The sequence below is a fragment of the Chiloscyllium punctatum genome, chromosome 22 (genome assembly GCF_047496795.1).
Source record: "Chiloscyllium punctatum isolate Juve2018m chromosome 22, sChiPun1.3, whole genome shotgun sequence".
NCBI classification, from domain to species: Eukaryota; Metazoa; Chordata; class Chondrichthyes; order Orectolobiformes; family Hemiscylliidae; genus Chiloscyllium; species Chiloscyllium punctatum.
Genome location: NC_092760.1, coordinates 88,813,289 through 88,835,406, shown reverse-complemented (window position 1 = coordinate 88,835,406; position 22,118 = coordinate 88,813,289). Strand labels below are relative to the sequence as shown.

The 22,118-nt window shown below is 40.8% G+C and overlaps 1 protein-coding gene across 4 annotated transcripts in view; it reads right to left on the bottom strand.

The window, feature by feature from the left end:
• The window catches only part of tpcn2 (two pore segment channel 2), a 58,503-nt gene that overhangs the window by 29,742 nt on the left and 6,643 nt on the right, over positions 1–22,118 (bottom strand). For 3 of the 4 annotated variants that reach the window (XR_011963778.1, XM_072592803.1, XM_072592804.1), the window contains exons 2-10: positions 20,729–20,778; positions 19,729–19,805; positions 18,820–18,997; positions 17,550–17,666; positions 15,057–15,163; positions 11,840–11,912; positions 9,996–10,095; positions 8,547–8,612; positions 6,362–6,426 (exon numbers count right to left, since the gene is read on the bottom strand). Coding sequence is in view for 3 of the 4 variants with exons in the window: in XM_072592803.1 (XP_072448904.1) it covers positions 6,362–6,426; positions 8,547–8,612; positions 9,996–10,095; positions 11,840–11,912; positions 15,057–15,163; positions 17,550–17,666; positions 18,820–18,997; positions 19,729–19,805; positions 20,729–20,778 (833 nt within the window). In the remaining variant the exon portion in view is untranslated. The remainder of the gene's footprint in view (positions 1–6,361; positions 6,427–8,546; positions 8,613–9,995; positions 10,096–11,839; positions 11,913–15,056; positions 15,164–17,549; positions 17,667–18,819; positions 18,998–19,728; positions 19,806–20,728; positions 20,779–22,118) is intronic. The other variant, XM_072592805.1, reaches the window with a different exon arrangement.

Below are 22,118 nucleotides of genomic sequence, written 5' to 3'. Positions count from 1 at the left end.
TGCAGTTTTTTTTTGTCTCAAAACAGGGTTAAAGGCAGGATTCTTGGCAGTGTAGCAGAACAAAGGGATCTTGGGGGTCTATGTCCTTAGATCCCTCAAAATTGCCACCCAAGTTGACAGGGTTGTTAAAGGCATATGGTGTGCTGGCTTTCATGAGCAGGGGGATTGAATTTAAGAGCCACAATGTTATGCTGTAGCTCTTTAGAGCCCTGGTTAGACCACACTTGGAATATTGTATTCAGTTCTGGTTGCCCCATTGTAGGAAGGATGTGGAAGCTTTAGAAGAGATTTACCAGGATGCTGCCTGGACTAGAATGCACATCTTAAGGCTGAGAGAGCTCGCACTTTTCTCATTGGAGAAAAAGGATGAAGGTGACTTGACAGAGGTGTACAAGTTGATGAGGGGCATAGATAAAATGGATAGAGATATTTTCCTCGGGCAGAAATGGTTATCACAATAGGACACAATTATAAAATGATTGGAGGAAGATATAGGGGAGTTGTCAGAGGTTGGTGCTTCAGAGTGATGGGTGCATAGAATGGTCAAATACATTATGGACATTTAAGCGACACTTAAAAAAGGCACATGAAAGATAATAAAATAAAGAGTGCGTACGTTAGTTTGATCTTAAGATTAGGATAAAAAGGTTCGCACAACATCGAGGGACCAAGGGCTGTCCTGTGCTCGATTTCTTAGCTTTACTCTCTCGTTGCTCAACTCCAATTTGGTAACAACTAAATTTAGAACCACCGTCAAAAATTAAAGCAATACACTCTGGACATGCTGGAGATGAGAAAATATCAAATATCAAGACATTCAAGAAACTCTGATCTGGTAATACCTGTGGGTGGACAAACAGAATTTAAACTTGGACTGGCTTTGAAAACACGAACTGTTTCACTGCCAAATCAGAGTTCTCCAGCAATTTTTCATTTGAAACTAATCACTCACCAGTAGACTGTAGCACAAAAGCAAATGGTTCTTAAACTGTTGCAGCCTCATGAGGTACCACTAAATACAATAGAGGACAAGTTGGGGCAACTAGAGCTGACTTCATTTGCTAAGTATATCAATGCACTCATAGCAAGGTACTACTAAAGTGAATGCCAGGCACACAATGGGACTGAGATAGCTGTGGAAAAAACATGCACTGCATCAGATTAACAGGAGTAGAGAAATTAGATCAGATTCAGAAAACCTCCAAACATATTCCCAGGTGTGTGAAGAGCAAAAATCCAAAGCAGGCTTGCCTCAGAACCTGGATGCCACTCAAGCAGAGACTCATTAAATGCAGTTTGTCAACCCCACCAGGAACTGGATGTAAGCTAGGGTTTCAGTTACTGCTAGGATGGCATTGCTGTCAGCGAAATGCATCAAGCAGCATAGTGATAGTCCAGCAGAGGGAGGAGGACAAAGCAGTAATGATGTGAAATACTTAGGAATATTACAAAATTTAATCGGTGATGGAATACAAGGTGCATTGATATTAGTATTAAATCAGCACAAGTCATAGGGTACGTGTCTCTGGCAAAGAGTCTGTCCTTGTTGCTCAGAAGGGAAGGGGAGAGACAAGCAGAGGATTAGTCATTGGGGATTCCACAGTTAGGGGACAGAGAGGAGGTTCCGTGGGAACAAGGTAGACTCACTGTTGGTGTGTTGCTTCCCAGGTGCCAGGGCTCATAACATCTTAGATCGTGCTTTCGGGATCAAGGGGGAAGCAACCCCAAATCATGGTCCACAGACACCAACAACATAGGTAGGAAAAGGGATGAGGATTTAAGGCAGAAATTCAGGCAGCTAGGGTGGAAACTTTGTGCAATAACAAACGGGAGGGGGGGGGGGGGGGGGGGGTAGAAAATATGCTCATGGCCTTTGGGAGGGTTGAAGTTAATTCAGCAGGGGGAAGGGAACCCAAATTGTAGTTACAGTGTAAGGAGGTGGCAAGTAGAGGTCAGAAATGAAGGTTTCAAGGACGTGAGAGTCCACTGGCAAGTAAGGTGGTTTGAAGTGCATCTACTTCAACATCAGGAGCATCAGAATCAGGTGGGTGAACTTGGAGCATGGGTTGATACCTGGGGCTTCAATATTGTGGCCATTTTGGAGACATGGGTAGAGCAGGGTCAGAAAATGTTTGTCACAGGTTCTAGGATTTAGATGTTTGAGTAAGATCAAAGAAGATGGTAAGAGAGGGAGTGGTGTGGCATTATCAAGGATAGTATTACTGTGGCAGAAAGGACACTTGGACTCATCTACTGAGGTAGTGTGGGCCAAGATTAGAAACAGGAAAGGAAAGGTCACCCTGTTGGGTGTTTTCTATGGGCCTCTGAATAGTCCCAGAGATGTAGAAGAAAAGATAGCAAAAATAATTCTGGATATAAGTGAGAGTAACAGGATAGTTATGGGTGACTTTAACTTTCTAAATATTGACTGTGAATACTGTTGAGTATTTAGATGGGTCAGTTTTTGTCCAACATGTGCAGGATGGTTTCCTTACACTATATGTAGACCCAAAGGGGAGGCACCTCACTGGAATTTGTACTGGGTAATAAACCTGGCCAGGTGTTTGATTTGGAGGTAAATAAACACTTGCGATAGTGATTACAACTCATTGATGTTTACTTTAGCAATGGAAAGAGATAGGTATATATGCTGCAGAGCAAATGTTATTGCTGTGGGAAAGGTTCTTATGTTGTAATTAGGCAAGATTTAGGAAGCATAGAATAGGGCAGGAAACTGCAGGGGATGGGCACAACTGAAGTGGGCAGCTTATTCAAGGAACACCTACTGCATGTCTTGATAGGCATGTACCAGTCAGGCAGGGAGCATGTGGTTGAGCGCAAGAACTGTGGTTAAAGTTGAATCTTCTGTCAAGAGTAAGACTGCTTACGTGAAGGTGCAGTTAGGACACTTGAGTTAAGTTAACCAGGAAAGGCTTGAGTGCACTAAAAACCAGGAGGGGTTGTGAGAAGTCATTGGCAGATAGGATCAAGGAAAACCCTCAAGCTTTCTATGTGTAGATCAGGAATAAAAAGGATAAATAGAAAAAGATAAAGGCCAATCAATGATAGCAGTGGGAAGCTGTGTGTGGAGTCAGAGGATAAGGGAGGCACTAAATGAATTTGGTCATTATTTACACTGGAAAAAGACCAATATTGTTGAGGAGAATACTGAGATACAGACTACTAGACTAGGTGGGATTGAGGTTCAAGGAGGTGATATTAGCAATTCTGCAAAGTATGAAAACAGATTAATTCCTTGGGCCTAGGGTTCTCTGGGAAGCCAGGGAGGAGACTGCACAAACTTTGGCGTTGATTTTTATGTCATCATTGTCTACAAGACGAGCGCCAGAAGGCAAATGCTGTCCCCTTGTTCGAGGGGAGTAGAGACAACCTGGCAATTATAGACCAGTGAGCCTTACTTCGGTTGTGGGTAAAGTGTTGGAAAAGGTTATCATCTTGAGGATGAAGTTGATTAGGGATAGTCAGTTTTTTGAAGGGTAGGTCGAGCCTCACAAACTTTGAGTTCTTCGAGATGGTAACCAAACAGGTGGATAAGGGTAAAGTGGCTGATGTGGTATATATGGATTTAAATAAGGCATTTGATAAAGGTTCCCCACAGTAGGCTATTGTGCAAAATACAGAGGCAGGGGATTGAGGGTGATTTAGCAGTTTGGATCAGAAGACAGAATGGTGATTGATGGGTAATGTTCATCCTGGAGTTCAATTACTAGTGGTGTACCACAAGGATGTTTTGGGGCCACTGCTGCTTGTCAATTTTATAAATGACCTGGTTGATGGCATAGCAGGATTAGTAAATTTGCAGAAGGTTGGTGGAGTTGTGAATAGTGTCAGGTTACAGAAGGACATAGATAAGCTGAAGAGCTGGACTGAGGGGTGGCAAATGAAGTTTTGTGTGGAAAAGTGGGAGGTGATTCACTTTAGAAGGAACAACAGGAATGCAGAGTCCTGGGCTAATGGTAAGGTTCTTGGTAGTGTAGATAAGCAGGGAGATCTCAGTGTCCATGTACATAGATCCCTGAAAGTTGTCACCCAGGTTGATAGGCTGTTAAGGCATACAGTGTTACTTTATTGGTAGAGTAAGTGTGTTTCAGAACCATGAGGTCATGCTGCATCTGTACAAAACTCTGGTGTGGCCGCACCTGGACTATTGTGTACAGTTCTGGTCGCCACATTATAGGAAGGATGTGGAAGCTTTGGAAAGGGTTCAGAGGAGATTTACTGGGATGGTTGCCTGGTATGGAAGGAAGGTCTTGTGGATGAAAGGCTGAGGGACTTGAGAATGTTGTCATTGGAGAGAAGGTTGTGATGTGACTTCATTGAGGCATACAAGCTGATCAGAAGATGAGATAGGGTGGACAGAGCCTTCTTCCTCAGATGGTAATGACTAGCATGAGCTGATGTAGCTTCAAATTGAGTGGGGACAGATGTCAGAGGTAGTTCCTTTACCCAGTAGTAAGGTTGGGGGGTGGAAATGCACTGCCTGCAACAGTAGTAGACTTGCCAACTTCAGGGGTATTTAAATGGTCATTAGATAAACATATGGATGATATTGTAATGGTGTAGGACAGATGGGCTTCAGATTGTTGTGCCAACCTGTTGAACCAAGGGGTTGAAGGGTCTATATGTGATGTAAATGTTCTGTGAAATCATGCCTAACCACACTTCAGGAAGAATAGAGAGTGCTGTGCAGTGAAATAGAAAACAGATGTGATCCTGGACCTGTAAAATTACAGTTCAGCTGAATGATCAAAAGATTTCATGCTAATTTTTAGCATGAGCTGGCAATCCCAACTTCACACAAGCCTTTATATTAAAAAAAGTTAGAATAACTCAATGACTAATCCATTTTGGCGGGGGGGGGGGGGGGGGGGGGGGGTTGAGAAAGTGCCCTTCAACTTGAAGTTCGAGCTAAAAGCAAAGAAAGGTGTACCACTAATATTTGTGATGTTTATCAAGGCCAAAATTAGAGATCTTCTGAAAGCTGAAAGAAAAACTAGGGAGATACATGAATGCCAAAAAATTTCAAAATCCAAAAAAAAAAAATCCTTGACTGACTCTTTAGTTAAAAGGTCTTGGCTTTTGAAATTCAACAACCTGGAATACAAATTCTGCCTTAGCTGACTTTTCCACAATTACTGTTGGACTAAAATTGTTAGATTTAAGAAAAACATTTCATATTGTGATGCAGTTGAATATATAGCAAATTAAAAAGAGTTTCTTTTCATACTCAAAGCAGTTACGCAAAATTCTCAAGTACCAGTAAACCTGTTGAGACTGAAAAGGTTGGTTCTCATAACAGCTAGATAATCTCAGGCACTACCACCTCAAGCTGTACAGTTCAATATAACCAGGAGAGCATTTAATTTAATAGAGGCTGTGGTTAAAACTTCTAAAAGTTCAGAGCAGAATTTGGTTTGCAATTTGAAATGTTGGCAACAAGTTGAATGATAAGTAAATAATTCTACTTTAAGAAATAAGTTTCTCTTTTAAAAAAAAAGAATGTCCTCAAATTTTTTGTTGTAAACAAGATGCTCGTAACACTTCACAAGATGGCGATACAACTAAAATAATCCAATATTCAAAATCCATTACCAGACAGACAAGCATTCTTTTCTTAGTGCCTTTAAAAGATACAATGCCTTCAAATAGTTACTCACTATTTCATATTACATCTTTTACTGTAAAAAGTGTTACAAAAATCTCAATGCTAAGCATCTGTGTAAAAATGCCATCTTTCACCTCAAGTTTGAAGTGGACCAAGTCTTGTAAGCAGACACTAAATTTCTCTTCAACCAGATACAAACATATGCATCACAAATTATACCAATCCCAATTATAAATGGGTAGACCAAGACATGCATTCATGTTTGGTTTACAATCCAGTAATATGAACACCTACAGCAGAGACTAGTCACTCCCTAAATTAAAGAAAGGGCAGACTCTACCGGTGCACATTGTATGAAGAACTAATCAGGGGAAAACATGGACTATACACTGTGAGAGTCAAAAGGAACTATAAACAAGTGAAGAAGCCAATTTACTGCCTTAAATAATAGTTCAGAACAGTCATCCAAAAAGTTGGAGGATGAAAATTTTTAAAAAACAACAACACATTGAAATCAAATTTTCTCAAACCTTCAAAATTAAGAGGAATCACTTACTAGATACCCAGTGTGTTTCCTCATTTCTGGATTCAGAATTCTGAAAGTGAACAGTGAAAATAGCCAAACTACACACACAGTTGGCTGCCTCATTACAGACATGCAATATGTTGACATTGCTGCGAAAATTCATCTGAAGACAACTGCCATTTTAAAAACACCTAGAACAGATTACTTACCAGTAAATAGCCACGAAATTGGTTGTATATTATCGCAGTCAATAAATTCATTAACAAGTATGTCCCTGAAAGATACAGAAATTAAACATGTTCAGTTACATGAAAGAATAGATTTTAGAAGCTGCTAATTTTCAATTAAATGTAGAATCTACCATTACCAGTCTGATTCTTGGGATGACAGGATTAACAAGAGCAGAGAGAGTCTGGATTATTTAGAGTATATTCACTTGGGGTTTAAAAGAATGAGGGGATCTTACAGAAACTTATGAAAATTCAAAACAGGACTAGGCAGGATAAGTGACTATCGACTCCAGTACCAGGGGTCAGCATAAGGATACAAGGTGGGCCATTTAGGACCAAGACACTTCTCAGAGCGTGGCAGAATTTGCTACTTCAGAAAATGGTTAAGGCCAGAACATTGACTTATCAAGTCAGAGTTAAATATAGTTCTTCAGGCTAAAGCATTCAAAGGATGCAGGCAGAGGGCAGGCACAGGGGACTGAAGTTGGACAATGAGCCATGATCACACTGATATCAGACTCAGGTTCAAATGGCCTACTCCTGTTCCAATATTCTGGTTGTTTTTTTTAAAAAAAAACAGAGCAACTAGCTTTACGCTTTTTTGTATGAAAGGACCATTCCACATTTAGAATGTTGGCTAGGCCAGCATTTATTGCCCAAACCCAAATGCCCAATAGCAGTTAGAGTCAATGCACTGCTATGGGTCTAGAGCCACATGTCAACATGAGCAGGTAAGGGAAGAAAAATTGGTCCAAAGATAAAGGGACATGAATGGACCCAGATCAGTTTAGATTAGAGTTAGATTAGATTCCCTACAGTGTGGAAACAGGCCCTTCAGCCCAACAAATCAACACTGACCCTCTGAACAGGAACCCACCCAGACCCATTTCCCTCTGACTAATGCATCTAACACTATGGATAATGTAGCATGGCCAATTCACCTCACCTGCACATCTTTCGGATTGAGAGGAAACTGGAACATCCGGAGGAAACCCATGCAGACATGGGGAGAATGTGCAAACTCCACACAGACAGACACTCGAGGTTAGAATCAAACCCAGGTCCCTGGCACTGAGGCAGCAGTGCTAACCACTGAACCACCATGCTGCCCCAACAAGTTAGTAATGCTTACAAGGTCATCATTAGGCAAGCAGTTCCAAGTCCTAAAAACATGCAGTGGTAACTAAAGACTAAAATACTGATCTGAAGTTAAAATGGCTAAAACTCACACTCCGACAGAATATTCTATTATATTCACTTACCATTTGGAAAAAGGTGGATGCACATACTCTAATTAAGCAACCTGTTTTATGCAGCATCTTTTTACATAACCTACAGTGCCTCAAACAGGAGAGAGAGAAAATAATCTTTGGTTTTCTAAGGACTAGGTGAGAAATATGCAATGCTTGGGGGAAAAAAAAAAACAGCAGCCCAGAGGCACTCAAGGCTCTGGTGATGAGCCAATGAGTAAGGGAGGGGAAAACAAAGGCAAATACTTGAGGGCCAAAAGAAAAGTGCTCTCTCATTCTGTTAGGTCTTTAGGTGAACTGATACAAGTTTCTAATGTCACACTTCAGACTTTTTTTGTTTTTCCACATCTTTTTGCTCTGATCTGGCCCTTCAGATTTGCTCCTAATGGAAGACACCAGACCAATTGGCTCACAAATGTCATCTGATTTATTGGTTAAAAGCAACAACCTACAGCAACTGGCTTTCACCAGATTTTTGGTATTTCACTGGAGGTACAACATCAGCACTGTTCAGCTACCCAAGAGCAAGATAATTTGTAAGGCAGATGGCTGTTGGTGTCCAAAACCCCACCAACTTAACATCCACCTACTACCAGCACATCTCACTTTGTACAGCCTGTTACCATCACCCCCAAACCATCAGGGCAGTGCACAAAAATCTTCCCCTGTTGTTTGAACAAAGTCGTAGTGCAAATGCTACCCACAGTAAGTTTCAGCAACTTGCTTTTTAGAAAGTACAGCAAATTCCCTCAAATCTTTGTCATAAAATCATCCTTTTTCCAATTCAGTCCACAATCAAAAATGAAGGATATATAGTCTGTGTATTACCTGTTCAATGTTGTTTTAAAGCTTTTAGCCTGAACAAAAAAAAAGTGCAAGCTATGTCTGTTCATAAGTTAAAAACAAAGCCTTACCAATAAGACTGAAGGTAATGAAGAACAATGAATAGGCTCGATTGAGTGAATAGGCTGGAATCATCACTATCAGGAAAAAGAGAGAGAAAGAGCGAGTGAGCAAGCCAGAAAGCAATGCTGTATCTTTTAATTTCAAGCATCAGATAACCAGAATAAGTGAAAAACAAATTTAATTATCCAAGAATGACTAACCAGGTGACACTATTAAACACCATCCAGACCAAGTGTTGCAGATTCAAAGCTATTTTTGGTCAAACATTACAAAAATTTCTCATGCTACTTAATCTTTAGAATGAAGATACATCTATAAAGGGAAAAACAAAACACCATTATGGTTACATTCTCACACCAACTGCAGGAGAGCATTTCCTTCTTAGTTTGAAAGTGCACACAATCTTGCCCCTTTAGTCCAGGTACAAGAACCTTAAAGATAAAGGCCTGGACTTTTGCCAAGTCAGGAATGACACAGGAGCCCTTTAAAAACTAGCAGGTGAGTCACAACTGAAACATGCCCAACACTATTCCTGGACCATTTGATTTTCAGGAGTGTTTAAAGACATGACTGACAGAGGGCACAGCATTGCACCCAGCACTTCCAATCTGTCAGAATCCATTGCAGTGATAATATGGATGACTCCACCCATTTTCAGGGAGGGAGGTCAGGTTTTTGAGGAGTTGTGAATCATGTCAGCTCCATTGTTGTCAACCAAAGTCTGGGACGAGGGTGCCTTTCGAAAGGCAATTTCAAGTAGTAGATTCTGTCCATCACATCTCAGTGATTATCCATTCAGTACAACACCAAGGAAGAATATAGTGCCCTCCTACCCTTTCTCACTTCACTCATACTCAGTGACCAAGGCTCAAAGAACAGTCACTGACCTTAGCGGTTACTGAAACCAAAACCCAGCATTGTTGACAATGGAGGGATTCATAGTAATGGCCTTTGCAAGGCATGGGGTAAAAAGACAAAGTACATGCAACAAACAAGATAACCTTGGTAGGCAAAGTAGTTTTGAACACTTCCACATACAATCATTGATGCTAGGTCAAGTTTACCTCAATATCGGTTTGTTTAAAATTATGAAACTAAAAAAAAGTATCAAGATATTAAAGTTTCTGAACACCTGTTGACCATTTAATTCAACTGTAGAACAGGTTCAGGGGCTGAATTGCCCAGTCCTCCTCCTAAATTTATTGAGGAAGCAAAGAATGAGTTAGAACTGATAAAAATAGGAAACTATTTTTGTAAAATACAAATTATAAAGCATTTTATAAAACAAAATGCTACATTTGAAAGATGAATCAGGTTATTTCATTACCTGCACTTCATTCAGATAAGATATTAAACTGGTTTCCCTTCAATTGCATTCTATGAATGATCTACATGTCAGGTGACAATCCAAAAAGTTAGTGAGCAGGAAGATTAACATTGAAAACAAAAACCCTTACCATCAGGGTTATTAGCTGTTGTCAGCAGTACTAATAATGAGGTCAAAGAATCTGGCAAATTTCGGAAATAAGTCTTCCACTCTTGATCATCTTCAGCCATCTGCAGGATGTTTCAAGAAGAAAGGAAATATTGTCAAAGCGACTTGCACTGAATACACTTTTTAAGATTAGATTACTTACAGTGTGGAAACAGGCCCTTCGGCCCAACAAGTTCCACACCGACTCTCCAAACAGCAACCCACCCACACCCATTCCCCTACATTTACCCCTTCACCCTACACTACGGGCAATTTAGCATGGCCACTCACTTAACCTGCACATCTTTAGACTGTGGAGGAAACTGGAGCAAACCCATGCAGACACAGGGAGAATGTGCAAACTCCACACAGACAGTTGGCCGAGGCAGGATTTGAACCCGGGTCTCTGGCACTGAGGCAGCAGTGCTAACCACTGCCACCGTGCTGCCCAGGTTTCTCTGGCTTTACAATTGTTTGACAAAGTATTAGACCAAATGTAGGGGAACTTGTGCAAAATACATAAGAGGTGGTCATATTCAAAGGTAAAAAAAGTCTAGTCCTGTTTTTGCCTCAGTAATTCCCTTATAAATCAGGTGGTTTGGGAGTAATTTCTGACTGAAATATCACTGTCTGTTAGACTTTTCCAACACAATCATCACAGACATCCCATTTTTGTTTAAAAGACCTTCCTCCTCAACTTCTCCCCCCATTCCCTCAACCAAAAATGTTCTAGTCTTTCAGGAGAACAGAAATTGTTAAATCCAATGGAGAGACACACAAGTGATTGCCTGGCACTAAGAATTAAAGAGAGGCAAGTGACATGACAAGACTCCAAAATCTAAATATCCAAAACTCTCCTCCCTGAAGGCACCTTATCACTCAGGCTGGTCTCCACTCCAAATGAGAGTGCAGCAGAGGTTTAAACATGCATCATACTAGGTTTTACGTTAACCAGCTGACAGAGCTCAAAAAAATTCAAGAGTGAAAATGTACAGAAAAAAAAAGGTAGAAAACAAGTACAATGGGTGCCTGATAAATTTCCTTTACAGGTTTTTAAAATAGTTCAGCAGGGAACATTCAGTAACATTACAACAAAAACTAAAATCAGGCATGTGCACTTGTTTAGTTTTTAAAAAAGCTAGAAAACCCCAAACCTTGAAAGACCCTATACAGACAACAAGCAAAACTTATGTCATTTACAAAAAACCATGCAAGAACTGTAACAAACACTATGCTGGACAAACAGGCAGAGAACTAGCCACCAGGATACATGAACATCAACTAGCCACAAAACAACGTGACCCTCTCTCACTGGTATCCTTACATACAAATGAGGAAGGACACCACTTTGACTGGGACAACACATCCATCCTTGGATAAGTCAAACAGAGGCATGCACGAGAATTCCTAAAAGCATGGCATTCCAACCGGATCTCTATCAACAAACACATTGACTTGGATCCCATTCTGACCCCTGAGAAAAAGAACAGGAAATGGCATCACCACAGGAAATGGCACCAACCCAAGAAAACCTAAACATAAATAGAAAGCAGGCTCTACCACCTGCGCTTCATCTGGAGGCTCACTGGAGATGTTCGAGTATGGTGACGAAACATCTGAAAACAAACCTTCTAACTCAGCGAGCAAACCTACATCCAGAACCTCAACCTGAGCTACAAGTCTTCTCAAAACTCAGTAACCCCAACCTATTAAACTTTGTTCTTGAAATAAGAACTGAACAATTTGCAAATATCCTGGTCTTTCCTCAAATCATTCTGTGCACATATTTTAACGACAAGTAACTTGATCATATGAAAGTTGCTTTACCTGGACTCGAGTGAACAACAGCATGGCGATCATAGTAAACAGTAACAGGTGCAAGGCTAACAGCAACATAACACTGTTTAAAAGTAATGGTAAAAGAAATTCAATGCAGAAACAATATGGTTTTCACAGCTTCAATCTGCCCCCCCCACCCCACCTTTATTTTTTTCAATAATGCAACATTCAGGGCATTTACTGTTTCAATATTAGCCACCTTTGAGCTCTGGTTACTACACTTGGTTCAGCTTACTCAGGGCAGGATTTGTTCTAAAAACGTTTTAATAAGTCTTGCGAAACAGTTCAACAGCCTCTGAACAGGAAGTTGTCTTGGTCGTGCTATGAGAACACAGTTCTGGGGCTCAGGAAGAAATCCCAGGAAGTGTTTGATAGTTCTGTATAGTTAAGCCTCAGGGGAAAAAAAAATCCTGGGAGTCACAAAAGGGTAATAAAGCAGCTAGTATGCAACTGATACATCAATACTACAGAAAATAAGGTGAAACATGCTACAAGCCTGTATTGGCTTTATGTAGTTGAGAGATGTTAATGTTCTGAGAAACTCAGGCTCAGTACCAGTTTGGTGGTTATCTCGGGGTCTATGAAAAGGCGGCAATTTAGAACTGAAGCAATCATTTACAGAGGAACTTCGATTATCCGGACAAGATCACAAGGTCTCGATGCTTGGCTAAACGGTTATCCTGCATTCAATTATCCAAACAAAATATTCCCCACCCATGTCATTGGGATAATTGAGGTTCACCTTCCATCCTACCAAACTTCGCATAAACCACATCATCCAACAACATTTCCACCACCTCCAAACAGACCCCACCACCAGGGATATATTTCCCTCCCCAGCCATTTCCGCTTTCCACAAAGACCATTCCCTCCGTGACTACCTAGTCAGGTGCACGCCACCCCGCCTCCCCCCCAACAACCCACCCTCCCTTCCTCTGCAGGAATTACAAAACCTGCACCCACACCACCTCCCTCACCTCCAGCCAAGGCCCCAAAAGGAGGCTTCCACATCCAAAGTTTTACCTGCACATCCACCAATATCATTTATTGTATCTGTTGCTCCTGTTGTGGTCTCCTCTACATTGGGGAGACGAGACACCCCCCTAGCAGAGTGCTTTAGTGAACATCTCTGGGACACCCCACCGCCCTGTGGCCCAACATTACAACTCACCCTCCCACTCTGCCGAAGTGCAGGTCCTGGGCCTCCTCCACCACCGCTCCCTCACCACCCGACACCTGGAGGAAGAGCGCCTCATCTTCCGCCTCGGAACACTTCAACCCCAGGGAATCAGTGTGGACTTCAACAGTTTCCTCATTTCCCTTTACCCTACCTCCAACTTTCCAGCTCAGCACCATCCCCATGACCTGTCCTACCTGCCTATCTTCCTTTCCACCTATCCCCTCTGACCTCCCACCTCCATCCCCACCCCCATTCACCTATTGTACTCTATGCTACTTTCTCCCCACCCTCATCTCCTTTATCTCTCCACTCTGCAGGCACCCTGCCTCTATTCTTGAAGGGCTTTTGCCCGAAACGTCAATTTTCCTGCTCCTCAGATGCTGCCTGACCTGCTGTGCTTTTCCAGCACCACACTAGTCTAGATTCTGGTTTCCAGCATCTGCAGTCCTTGTTTTTACCTAGTTCCTCTGTATTGAGGCAGCCTGTAATTGTGTTATTTGAGGGGCTTTTTACATTAGGTCTTTAGATAAGAGAACAATTGGAAACCCTTGTAAAGTTGGTGTGCTTTGATGTCCCAGGATCACTAACCTGTCTTGATGAAAAGTTAAGATTTAATGTGCTCTATAGGGTGTCCCCTAGCATCTTTTTTTAGTTACCTCAGGCTACTTCTGCTGATTTAAGTCTTATATGATACTATTGTATATTACATTAAAAAGTTACAACAGTAATAGTGTTCATTACTTCTTGTTCAGAACAGTGGAATCTTGCAACTTTGTTCTAAATACCTGGGATACTCACTGGATCCTATTTAGGAAATAAAATTTGGTTCATTGCAAATCAAAAAACTTGGATTGAACTAAAAACAGTATGAAAATGGGTCATTTATATTCCAAAAGAATCTTTTCTAACAACCCTGGTAGTTTGTACTAACTGCTATTTTGAATCTTGCAAACATGCAGTGTGTTCGAAGAGAAAAGCCTCATATTAAAGTAACAAATATTATTTGTCAAGTTCTTGCCCAAAAATGCACATCCAGTGCTTTATCCTGCAAAACCAAGAGTCCAGTTGTGAATTATTTTTGCAAGTCAAGGAACTGACAGCATTTTGATTCCAGCTGACATCAGCACTGGTCATGTCAGATCCTAGACTGAATTATGGTTTGGTAAAACCAAAAACCAGATTTGATGGTTGGGCTCTCACTGAAATAGAAGCACACAAATGTTGCAGATGTGGTTTTAACAGTGAAACTTTTTATTAAGCACAAGATGATTAATACAGCAAATATTTAGACATAATATACCTTTAAGAGATTCTGAAACAAACAATCCCACTAATCTCAAAACACTCCTTTACAGATCCAAAAAACACATCACATACAGCACTCAAATCTCTTCCCTCACCTCAGTAGGCTTGAGTAAACTGTGCCTTAAGCTCCCAATCTGGAAAATCTAATAACAACCTTTCTCTCAAACCATCCTACACCCACGTTTAACACACTCCATTTCAAAGCATTTTATCCACATGCTTCTGGTCTGAGACTACTAAACTTCTTATCCCAAGATAAAATCATTGATATATACAGCATGGAAGCAGACCCATCAGTCCAATTCATCCATGCCAACCAGATATCAAATTAATCTCACCTCATCTGCCAGCATTTGGCCCATATCCCTCCACACACTTCCTATTCATATACCCATCCAAACATCTTTTGTAGTTGTACCAGCCTACTCCAACATTTCCTCTGGCAGCTCATTCCATACATCCACCACCCTCTGTATCCCTTTTATATCTTTCCCACCTCACCTTAAGCCTACACCCTCCAGCTCTAGACTCTTTCCCCTCTTCCCCACCCACAGCCCCCTGCCAACCACAGCAAAGGATCTTGCCAATTTATCCTACCCATGCCCCTCATGATAACCTAGTCCCTCTCTTAGGAGCATTGCTTAGAACATCCTTCTTCATTGTTACATTAAAAGTAAAGAAAAAGAGGAAAAGCAGCTTTTAAGTACCTCATGTTTTTACCTTGTGATTTGTGGTATTGTTTGTTGTAGGCATTTAAAAGCCTTTTTCATGAGTGAGGAGTTTTGGAGAAGGAAAAATGGTCGCAAAAGTCTTCTAATTCTTACTTTCTTCAATTAAAAAAAAGCAAAATACAGAAATCATCCAAAGCTTAGTGCAATTCAAATACCTTGATCATAGACAATGTAGTAAATGCAGCTTTCCAACTTGTTCTGCAAAGAGTTGAAGAATGTGGTGCAGGAAAAGCACAGCCAGTCAGGCAGCATCCGAGGAGCAGGAGATTTGATGTTTCAGGAGCTTCTGACGAAGGGCTAATGCCTGAAACATCAATTCTCCTGCTCCTCGGATGCTGCCTGACCGGTTGTACTTTTCCTACACCACATTTAACTCCGATCCCCAGCATCTGCAGTCCTCACTGTTACCTGTTCTGCAAAGATGGCAGCAAAAGCTACAAAAGTAGAACCTTAAGTTGACAAATCCAGTAGAAAGTACTGTCAAAAGAGCTAGCTACTCATTTATTTAAAACATGGCAGAAAAGAATGTTGACTGCACGTTTTAGATAGTGAAGCAGTACAGGAAAGCTGCACTTGTGAAAAAGAGCAAGTGGAGTTTGTCGCTGGATAAGCTAAGAGTAATATCAGTCACAAAAAAGTGTGATTTTCTTAACCATGGTAACTGCATTAAGTGTACTAGCCTTCTTACCATCACAAAATCTACTCAAATAAATAGACAAGAACAAAAGTCAAAAACTGGACCAACACGTTCTGTCCCAATGGTGTACAGCATGGTATACTAGGAATACACACATTGGAGTGCACTGCAAGGCCTCTTCCTAGCCCCGCCCCACCCCCCCCCCCACCCCCAACACCATACCAAACGAAACACCGAAGTCTCATCTTGAGCAGAAATCCTTTGTGCTCTGCACTTGGGAGGAAGCCAGTTATGTCGGCAAAGCTGACTGACTGGGATGCAACACTGACCTCCTCACAAAGAAAGGAGTAAGACAGCATCAGCTGGCACAAATGGCATCAGTAACAGCCTGGAAGCATTTTGGATAGGCAATTGATTGAATTCAGAGGTCCCCAGTGGCTCGAAGTGTTCCAGTCAGCTTGGTGACCACTGCGATAGGATGGACACCCATTCTTTCAATCTGCAACAGTGTCCCAGGGCATTGTAATGCTGTCACCAAGTGACAATTTCATTTATCTGGAGCAAACATGGAGGTCTGTACATTTTTGGCCTCTGGAATAACCGCACCATCCTGAAAGGGACCTTCTGCAGGGATGCTACATGGAAGGCTGTTCAGAAATTAGCAGCTTTATACTTCCTCAATCTCTCTGCACATCTGTTGCACCCCTTTAGTGGCCTTCATTAGCTATTCTTGCCACATTTTTATAAAATTCTTAGTATATTGTGACAATACAATTGCTTCAAGAGGTGTATTTGGTTCTGATTTCTTCGCACCCCCCCCCACCAAGATTTGATCCATAGTTGTTGAGTGGTCCACTCCAAGCCAGTAAGGCAAACAGTTTACGTGGCCTTAGGGCTTGCTTTTTCACAACTGAAACAATGGGTGGAGTCAGGGTCCCACAGAACCAGAGGCAGAGTTTAGTTTTCAGTAGTTGTTGCGGTTTTGATGTTAGCTCCAAAAAAGTGTTATTCATTCCTCTGCTACAGCTAAAAACCTTGATTCTCTCTTGCTGGCAGAATCACGCGTCGAACAATCAATACACTGAATTTGCCTTTGCCAAGGGTGTTTATGGGAGTTACTGTTTTGGAATAATTGCTGTATAGTGGTTAAATCTATTATCCTGTTACATTTTCCCAATATAGTTAAAGTGTATAGATTCTCCTTTCTTTGGTTTATAATTTAAACAGTAGGCTAAGAATAAAACATCCTTCTCTCAAAGCCAAGCACTAAGAAATTACATCTGGAACACCGTATCTTACACTTATCTTTAAACAAGAAGAGTTATAACTCCTTCAACTATTTGAAGGGGATTTGGTCTGGTCCATCATATGCAAATAGGGCCCTCACCACTTACTAGCATGATTCCCATTTAGCTATTCAAACCTTTTTTCCCCCTCACTGCTGAAAGTCTGTCGTCTTGTTACATTTTCCTAACCTTTTCTCCGATGGCCATGTCATTCAGACAAAATTCTGTACCATGTAACATGACTTCACTAAACCATTGAAATATACTGATGTATAATACAAGGCTTCAGATTATATAGCTGAAGTCATATTCCCACTTTAAAAAACCTGAGACAACTGCAGATGCTGAAAGTCTGAAACAAAACACAAATTGCCAGAAAATCTCAGCAGGTCTGGCAGCATCTGAGGAGAGAAATCAGTTAATATTTCAGGTACAGCAAACCTTCTGAGACTCTTACATTTGTTTTTGTTTATTTTCGCTTTCAAGCACTGGTTTTACAAAACCTATTAAGGTATGAAGAAAATAATACATCAGGAACTTTCAAGAGCTTATATCTTACCTCCTCACAAAATAAACAAAGAGTCACAGTCCAGTCCACAATGGAAGCAGCAAGTACAAGAGCATAGGCAATCAGCCATTTTGACTTCTGGAATTCTTTCCATCCAATTAAATAGCTCTGTATAAAAATGCCATTTTGAAAGAATCAATAGAGAGATCAGCTCCGGGAAGCAAAGAGCACTAGTAAATAAGCAGACACAGACATGCCCTGCAAACCACATGGACACTGGAAAGGAATAAACAGTTTTTCTAATCCTGCGAATCAAGTTAAGAATTTTCACACTACATTTGCTATTGTGGTGCTTTAGATGAAGCAGAAAACCACTAATTGGTGCTAAAAGGCATAGTATCAGATCCAATAGTAGACAACAACTTGCACTCCAATAGCTTCAGAAAACCCAATTAGGAGGCATCTTTTGCCAATTGTGGGAGCACATTGAGGTTACAGCACAAATCTTTCAGCCAGTAGCACAATAGAAGCATACAGTATTCACCAAATCTAAAAACAGCAGCTTTACAAATTTACAAAGCAGCTTCAAAAAACTAAAGACATGACCCTTGAGTGATGCATTCAGTTCAGTGATCAAGCTGAAAAGTTAATACCATTTTTAGCTTTAGGTTTCCCGATTCTCAACAAAAGGCTGCTCACCCAGTTAACCTTACCCATCTCTCTTTCCAGCCCCAATTTCAGGTCTAAGTTAGTGCTGAACTGGGATGGGGGGTAATGGAGTGCTTTGATAGTGAAAGGGATGGACTTCTGAAAAGGGTATATACCTGCTAGAAATAACTCCTAATGAAATCAGGGTGAAAGTCACAACCTACTGGACAACAGTAGTGTGTGCACACCAGGTTCTCTCTGGGCCTACCAACAAGAGTCCCACTTGGCCATTTTTTGTCAAGGGGGCGCTTGGTTTCAGGTCTCTCCAGAAGATCTAACCCCACGCCTGCCCTTGACAATGAAAAATAGACAAATTTAAACTTCAAGCACTAATCCACTGTTCAGCTTTCACTGGTTTGACAGAAAATTTTTGGATAATTTGGTCAGAAGCACCAAGATTTTGTTGGATCCAATGGCACCATTGGATTCGATGAACAAGATAAATCCTAGCTTACGCTCCAGTCTAACTATATTTTAGCTAAATACTCAATTTAAAATCTTGCAAGCACACTAAAATCTAAGACTGAGCAAAAATGACTCCTGGCCTTTCAGAAAGGACTTTGAGTTGAGGTGGGGGGGTGGGGGGTTGGTTAAGAAAAAAAAAAACACTTACTTTTATCACTACATCGATAATGAACAAGACAAGACAAAATACTTCAATGCCTTCCGTAAGTCCACAGGGAGGCTCCCAAAGTACATGGCGGAGTCGGAGATCAGATGTAACACTCAAAGATGAAGGTTTCTCAAAAAAGGCCAAGGCCAAAACCACAAAGATAGCAGTGCTCAAAACCCTGAGAATGAAAGACACAAGAATGGTGTAAAAGAAACCGGAGAGGCAGAGCTGCAACTTAGCCACCTGCTAATATGCGTGTGAAGTGCAAGGGCAAAAAACTGATATTCTCAGTGATGTCAGGCTGTTTGAATGAACCCTGTGTCTTTAAAGTCTTAGAGAATTGCTAAACTATTATGTTTAATTTACAGGCCTATGAAGCTTGAAATGGACACAGGGAAAACAAAATTACCCAAATGCACAGGATAGAAACAGACTCAGTTTCTTGGAAGGTACATTACATCCAACCTGTCAACATATTTCTTCCCCTCCCCCCCCCCACCCCAACACATTTACATTGCACGTTACTAACAAACATTCCCCCTCCAACTGTATTTCTCGTCCAAATATTCTCTTTATCCACATTGTTCTATTTAATTTTATACCCATATTCCTATAATTTTCTAACAAGCTTTTCATGATGCAGAGAACTTAGAAAGTACCTTCTGAATATCTATATATGCTGCCTTAGATAGACAAAAATAACAATTATGTTGATAAACACTAACTACAGCATCCTTCAATAGATTGTCACAATTGTCAAAGCACAGTAAGGTCATTAAACAGTCATAAGAGGAATCCATTTATTGAGAGATTGGTCCAGTGCAAATATAAATGGGTCAAATGGTCTCCTTCTGTACCACAATACTTCTATGATTAATGGAAAGTGTTTTTAAACACCCCAGGTCTTACCACTGACAAGCCTCAGAGTAGTACCACCGATAAAGCCGTAGGGACTGGGAATCTACTCTATGATTGATGGTACGATACTGCAAGCAAAGTTAAAACAGCCAGATTAGACAACAAATTCACAACTAGCTGCATATTTAAGGTTAGTTCAAAATATTTCAGCAGTTTGTGACCAAAGTAGAAAGAAAAGGTTAGGGAAAGTTGAGGTGGGTAAATAATTAGTCTCAAAATTAATGGCATCAGGACAGTTTGAATATTAATCCATTGGTAGGATAGCTCATGGACACAGGAAGAGTGGCAGGCATCGTACAAAGGAGAGTGTGCATGCTTTCTCCTGCTTCAATAACCATCATCTGTACTACTTCCTCCCACTCCTGTTATCTTGTATTATGCTGCATTAGAAATTTCATGCACCAGTTCCTGCAAAACCAGTTACAGTGTAATGTGCAGATCTGAAAGTTTACTGCCACCATAGTTTAAAGATAAAGAATCTTTGAATCAACAGTAATATTTGAGCAAACATTTGTTATCAACAAAACCACTTTAAATTAAACTTTTGTTGTCCCTACTGTAAGACAGTAATTACTGATTTTGGCAAAAAGGTGCCAAACATTTTAAACTTACTGCTTCTTTTAAATCTTCACTGCTTCTGAATTAATAACCAAACACCAATCAACATGACAATTCTCTCATGGTGCAGTAAAAAGATTAAGTTTTGAAGTTAAGGCAATAATAATGATAATCTCTCCAGTGAGTGCTGGTGTGATTAATGGGTGAAAGGTGGTATCTAAACTGAATACCAAACACCCAAAACACCTCCAAAACATTGCAGGAAGATAACTGAAGACATTCAAGTCAGTCATGTGCTTGCCTGATATAAACAAATTTATCATATCCTAAATATAAACAGGTACTAAAATTTTCATAAATCAACAGAACTGATTTAATTCAAGAACAATTAGTGAAAAATTGAAAACTATTTGAAGTAATGGTAAGAACTGACCTGTATTGCGTCTTCAATAAACACAGCAGCTTGCTGTATGTACAGGTCATCTGTCGATTTAAAAAAAAGTGCTCTTTCAGCCTATGAAAAGCAAATCAACTCAGTTACCAGATCAGAACCTAAAATACTTCATTTTACTAATGGAGGTTAGTCCTCAAATGATGGAGCTGCCGGTGTTGAACCCGGGGTGTACAAAGTTAAAAATCATAACACCAGGCTATAATCCAACAAATAGTCCTCAAATACATGTGCTACAACAAACATTAGAGTTTGTTTAAAAATGAAAGATAATCTGCATTCAGCTGCAAAAATATGTTAACAAAATTTAGGAACAAATTTTATTTCAAATCAATATCACCTCAAAGTAGTTATTCCCCAAAGTACTTACTGCTACCTAAGCAATTTAACAAGTCAAATAAAAAAAGCAATTACTATTGTTACAAAAACCCTAAATTCCAGAGCTCTGTAGAAAAAGGTTGAGTGTGAAACTAAATTTGAAAATGTCAAAGAAATGGTACAGATAGGATAGACCAATGCATTAAGGCATTCCACAAAGAAAGCTCCCTAGAACTCAAAGCTGCTGCTTCAGACCCTCATCCAGCCTACCCATACTCCAGGAGCCAGGAACTGCTCCCATAGACTTCCAAAGCCTGACAGTTGCATCTGGGAGCTAAGATTTTCTCACATCTCATCACTTTCATTGATCAGAGCAGAGTATCGTAGTTTCCAAATCACACTGTGGCTCTACAAGATATTGATGAGACCTGTTATTAAAGTATGTTATTAAACTGGAAAGGGTGCAGAAAAGATTTACAAAGACACTACTGGGATTAGAGGGTTTCAGTTTTAAAGGAGAGGCAAAATAGGTTGGAACTAGATAGGGCGACACAGTGGCTCACTGGTTAGCACAGCTGCCTCACAGCACCAAGGTCCCAGATTCAATTCCAGCCTCGAGCAACTGTCTGTTTAGAGTTTGCACATTCTCCCAGTGTCTGCATGGGTTTCCTCTGGTTTCCTCCCACAGTCTAAAGATGTGCAGGTCAGGTGAATTGGCTGTGCTAAATTGCCCATATTGTGAGGTGCATTTGTCAGAGGGGAAATGGGTCTGGGTGGGCTGCTCTTCGGCTGGGGGGGCTGGGGGGGGGGGGGGGGGGGTGTGTGTGGACTTGTTGGGCCAAAAGGGCCTGTTTCCACACTGCAAGGAATCTACTCTAGTCAAAAAAAACTCACCTGGAATGTAAGAGGTTGAGGGGTCACCTTAGAGGTTTATAAAATCATGAGGTGATTAGATAAGGTGAATATCCAAGGTCTTTTTCCTAGGATAGCTAGTCAAAACCTAGAGGGCACAATTTTAAGGTGAGGGGAAAGATTTAAAGAGGAACCGGAGAAA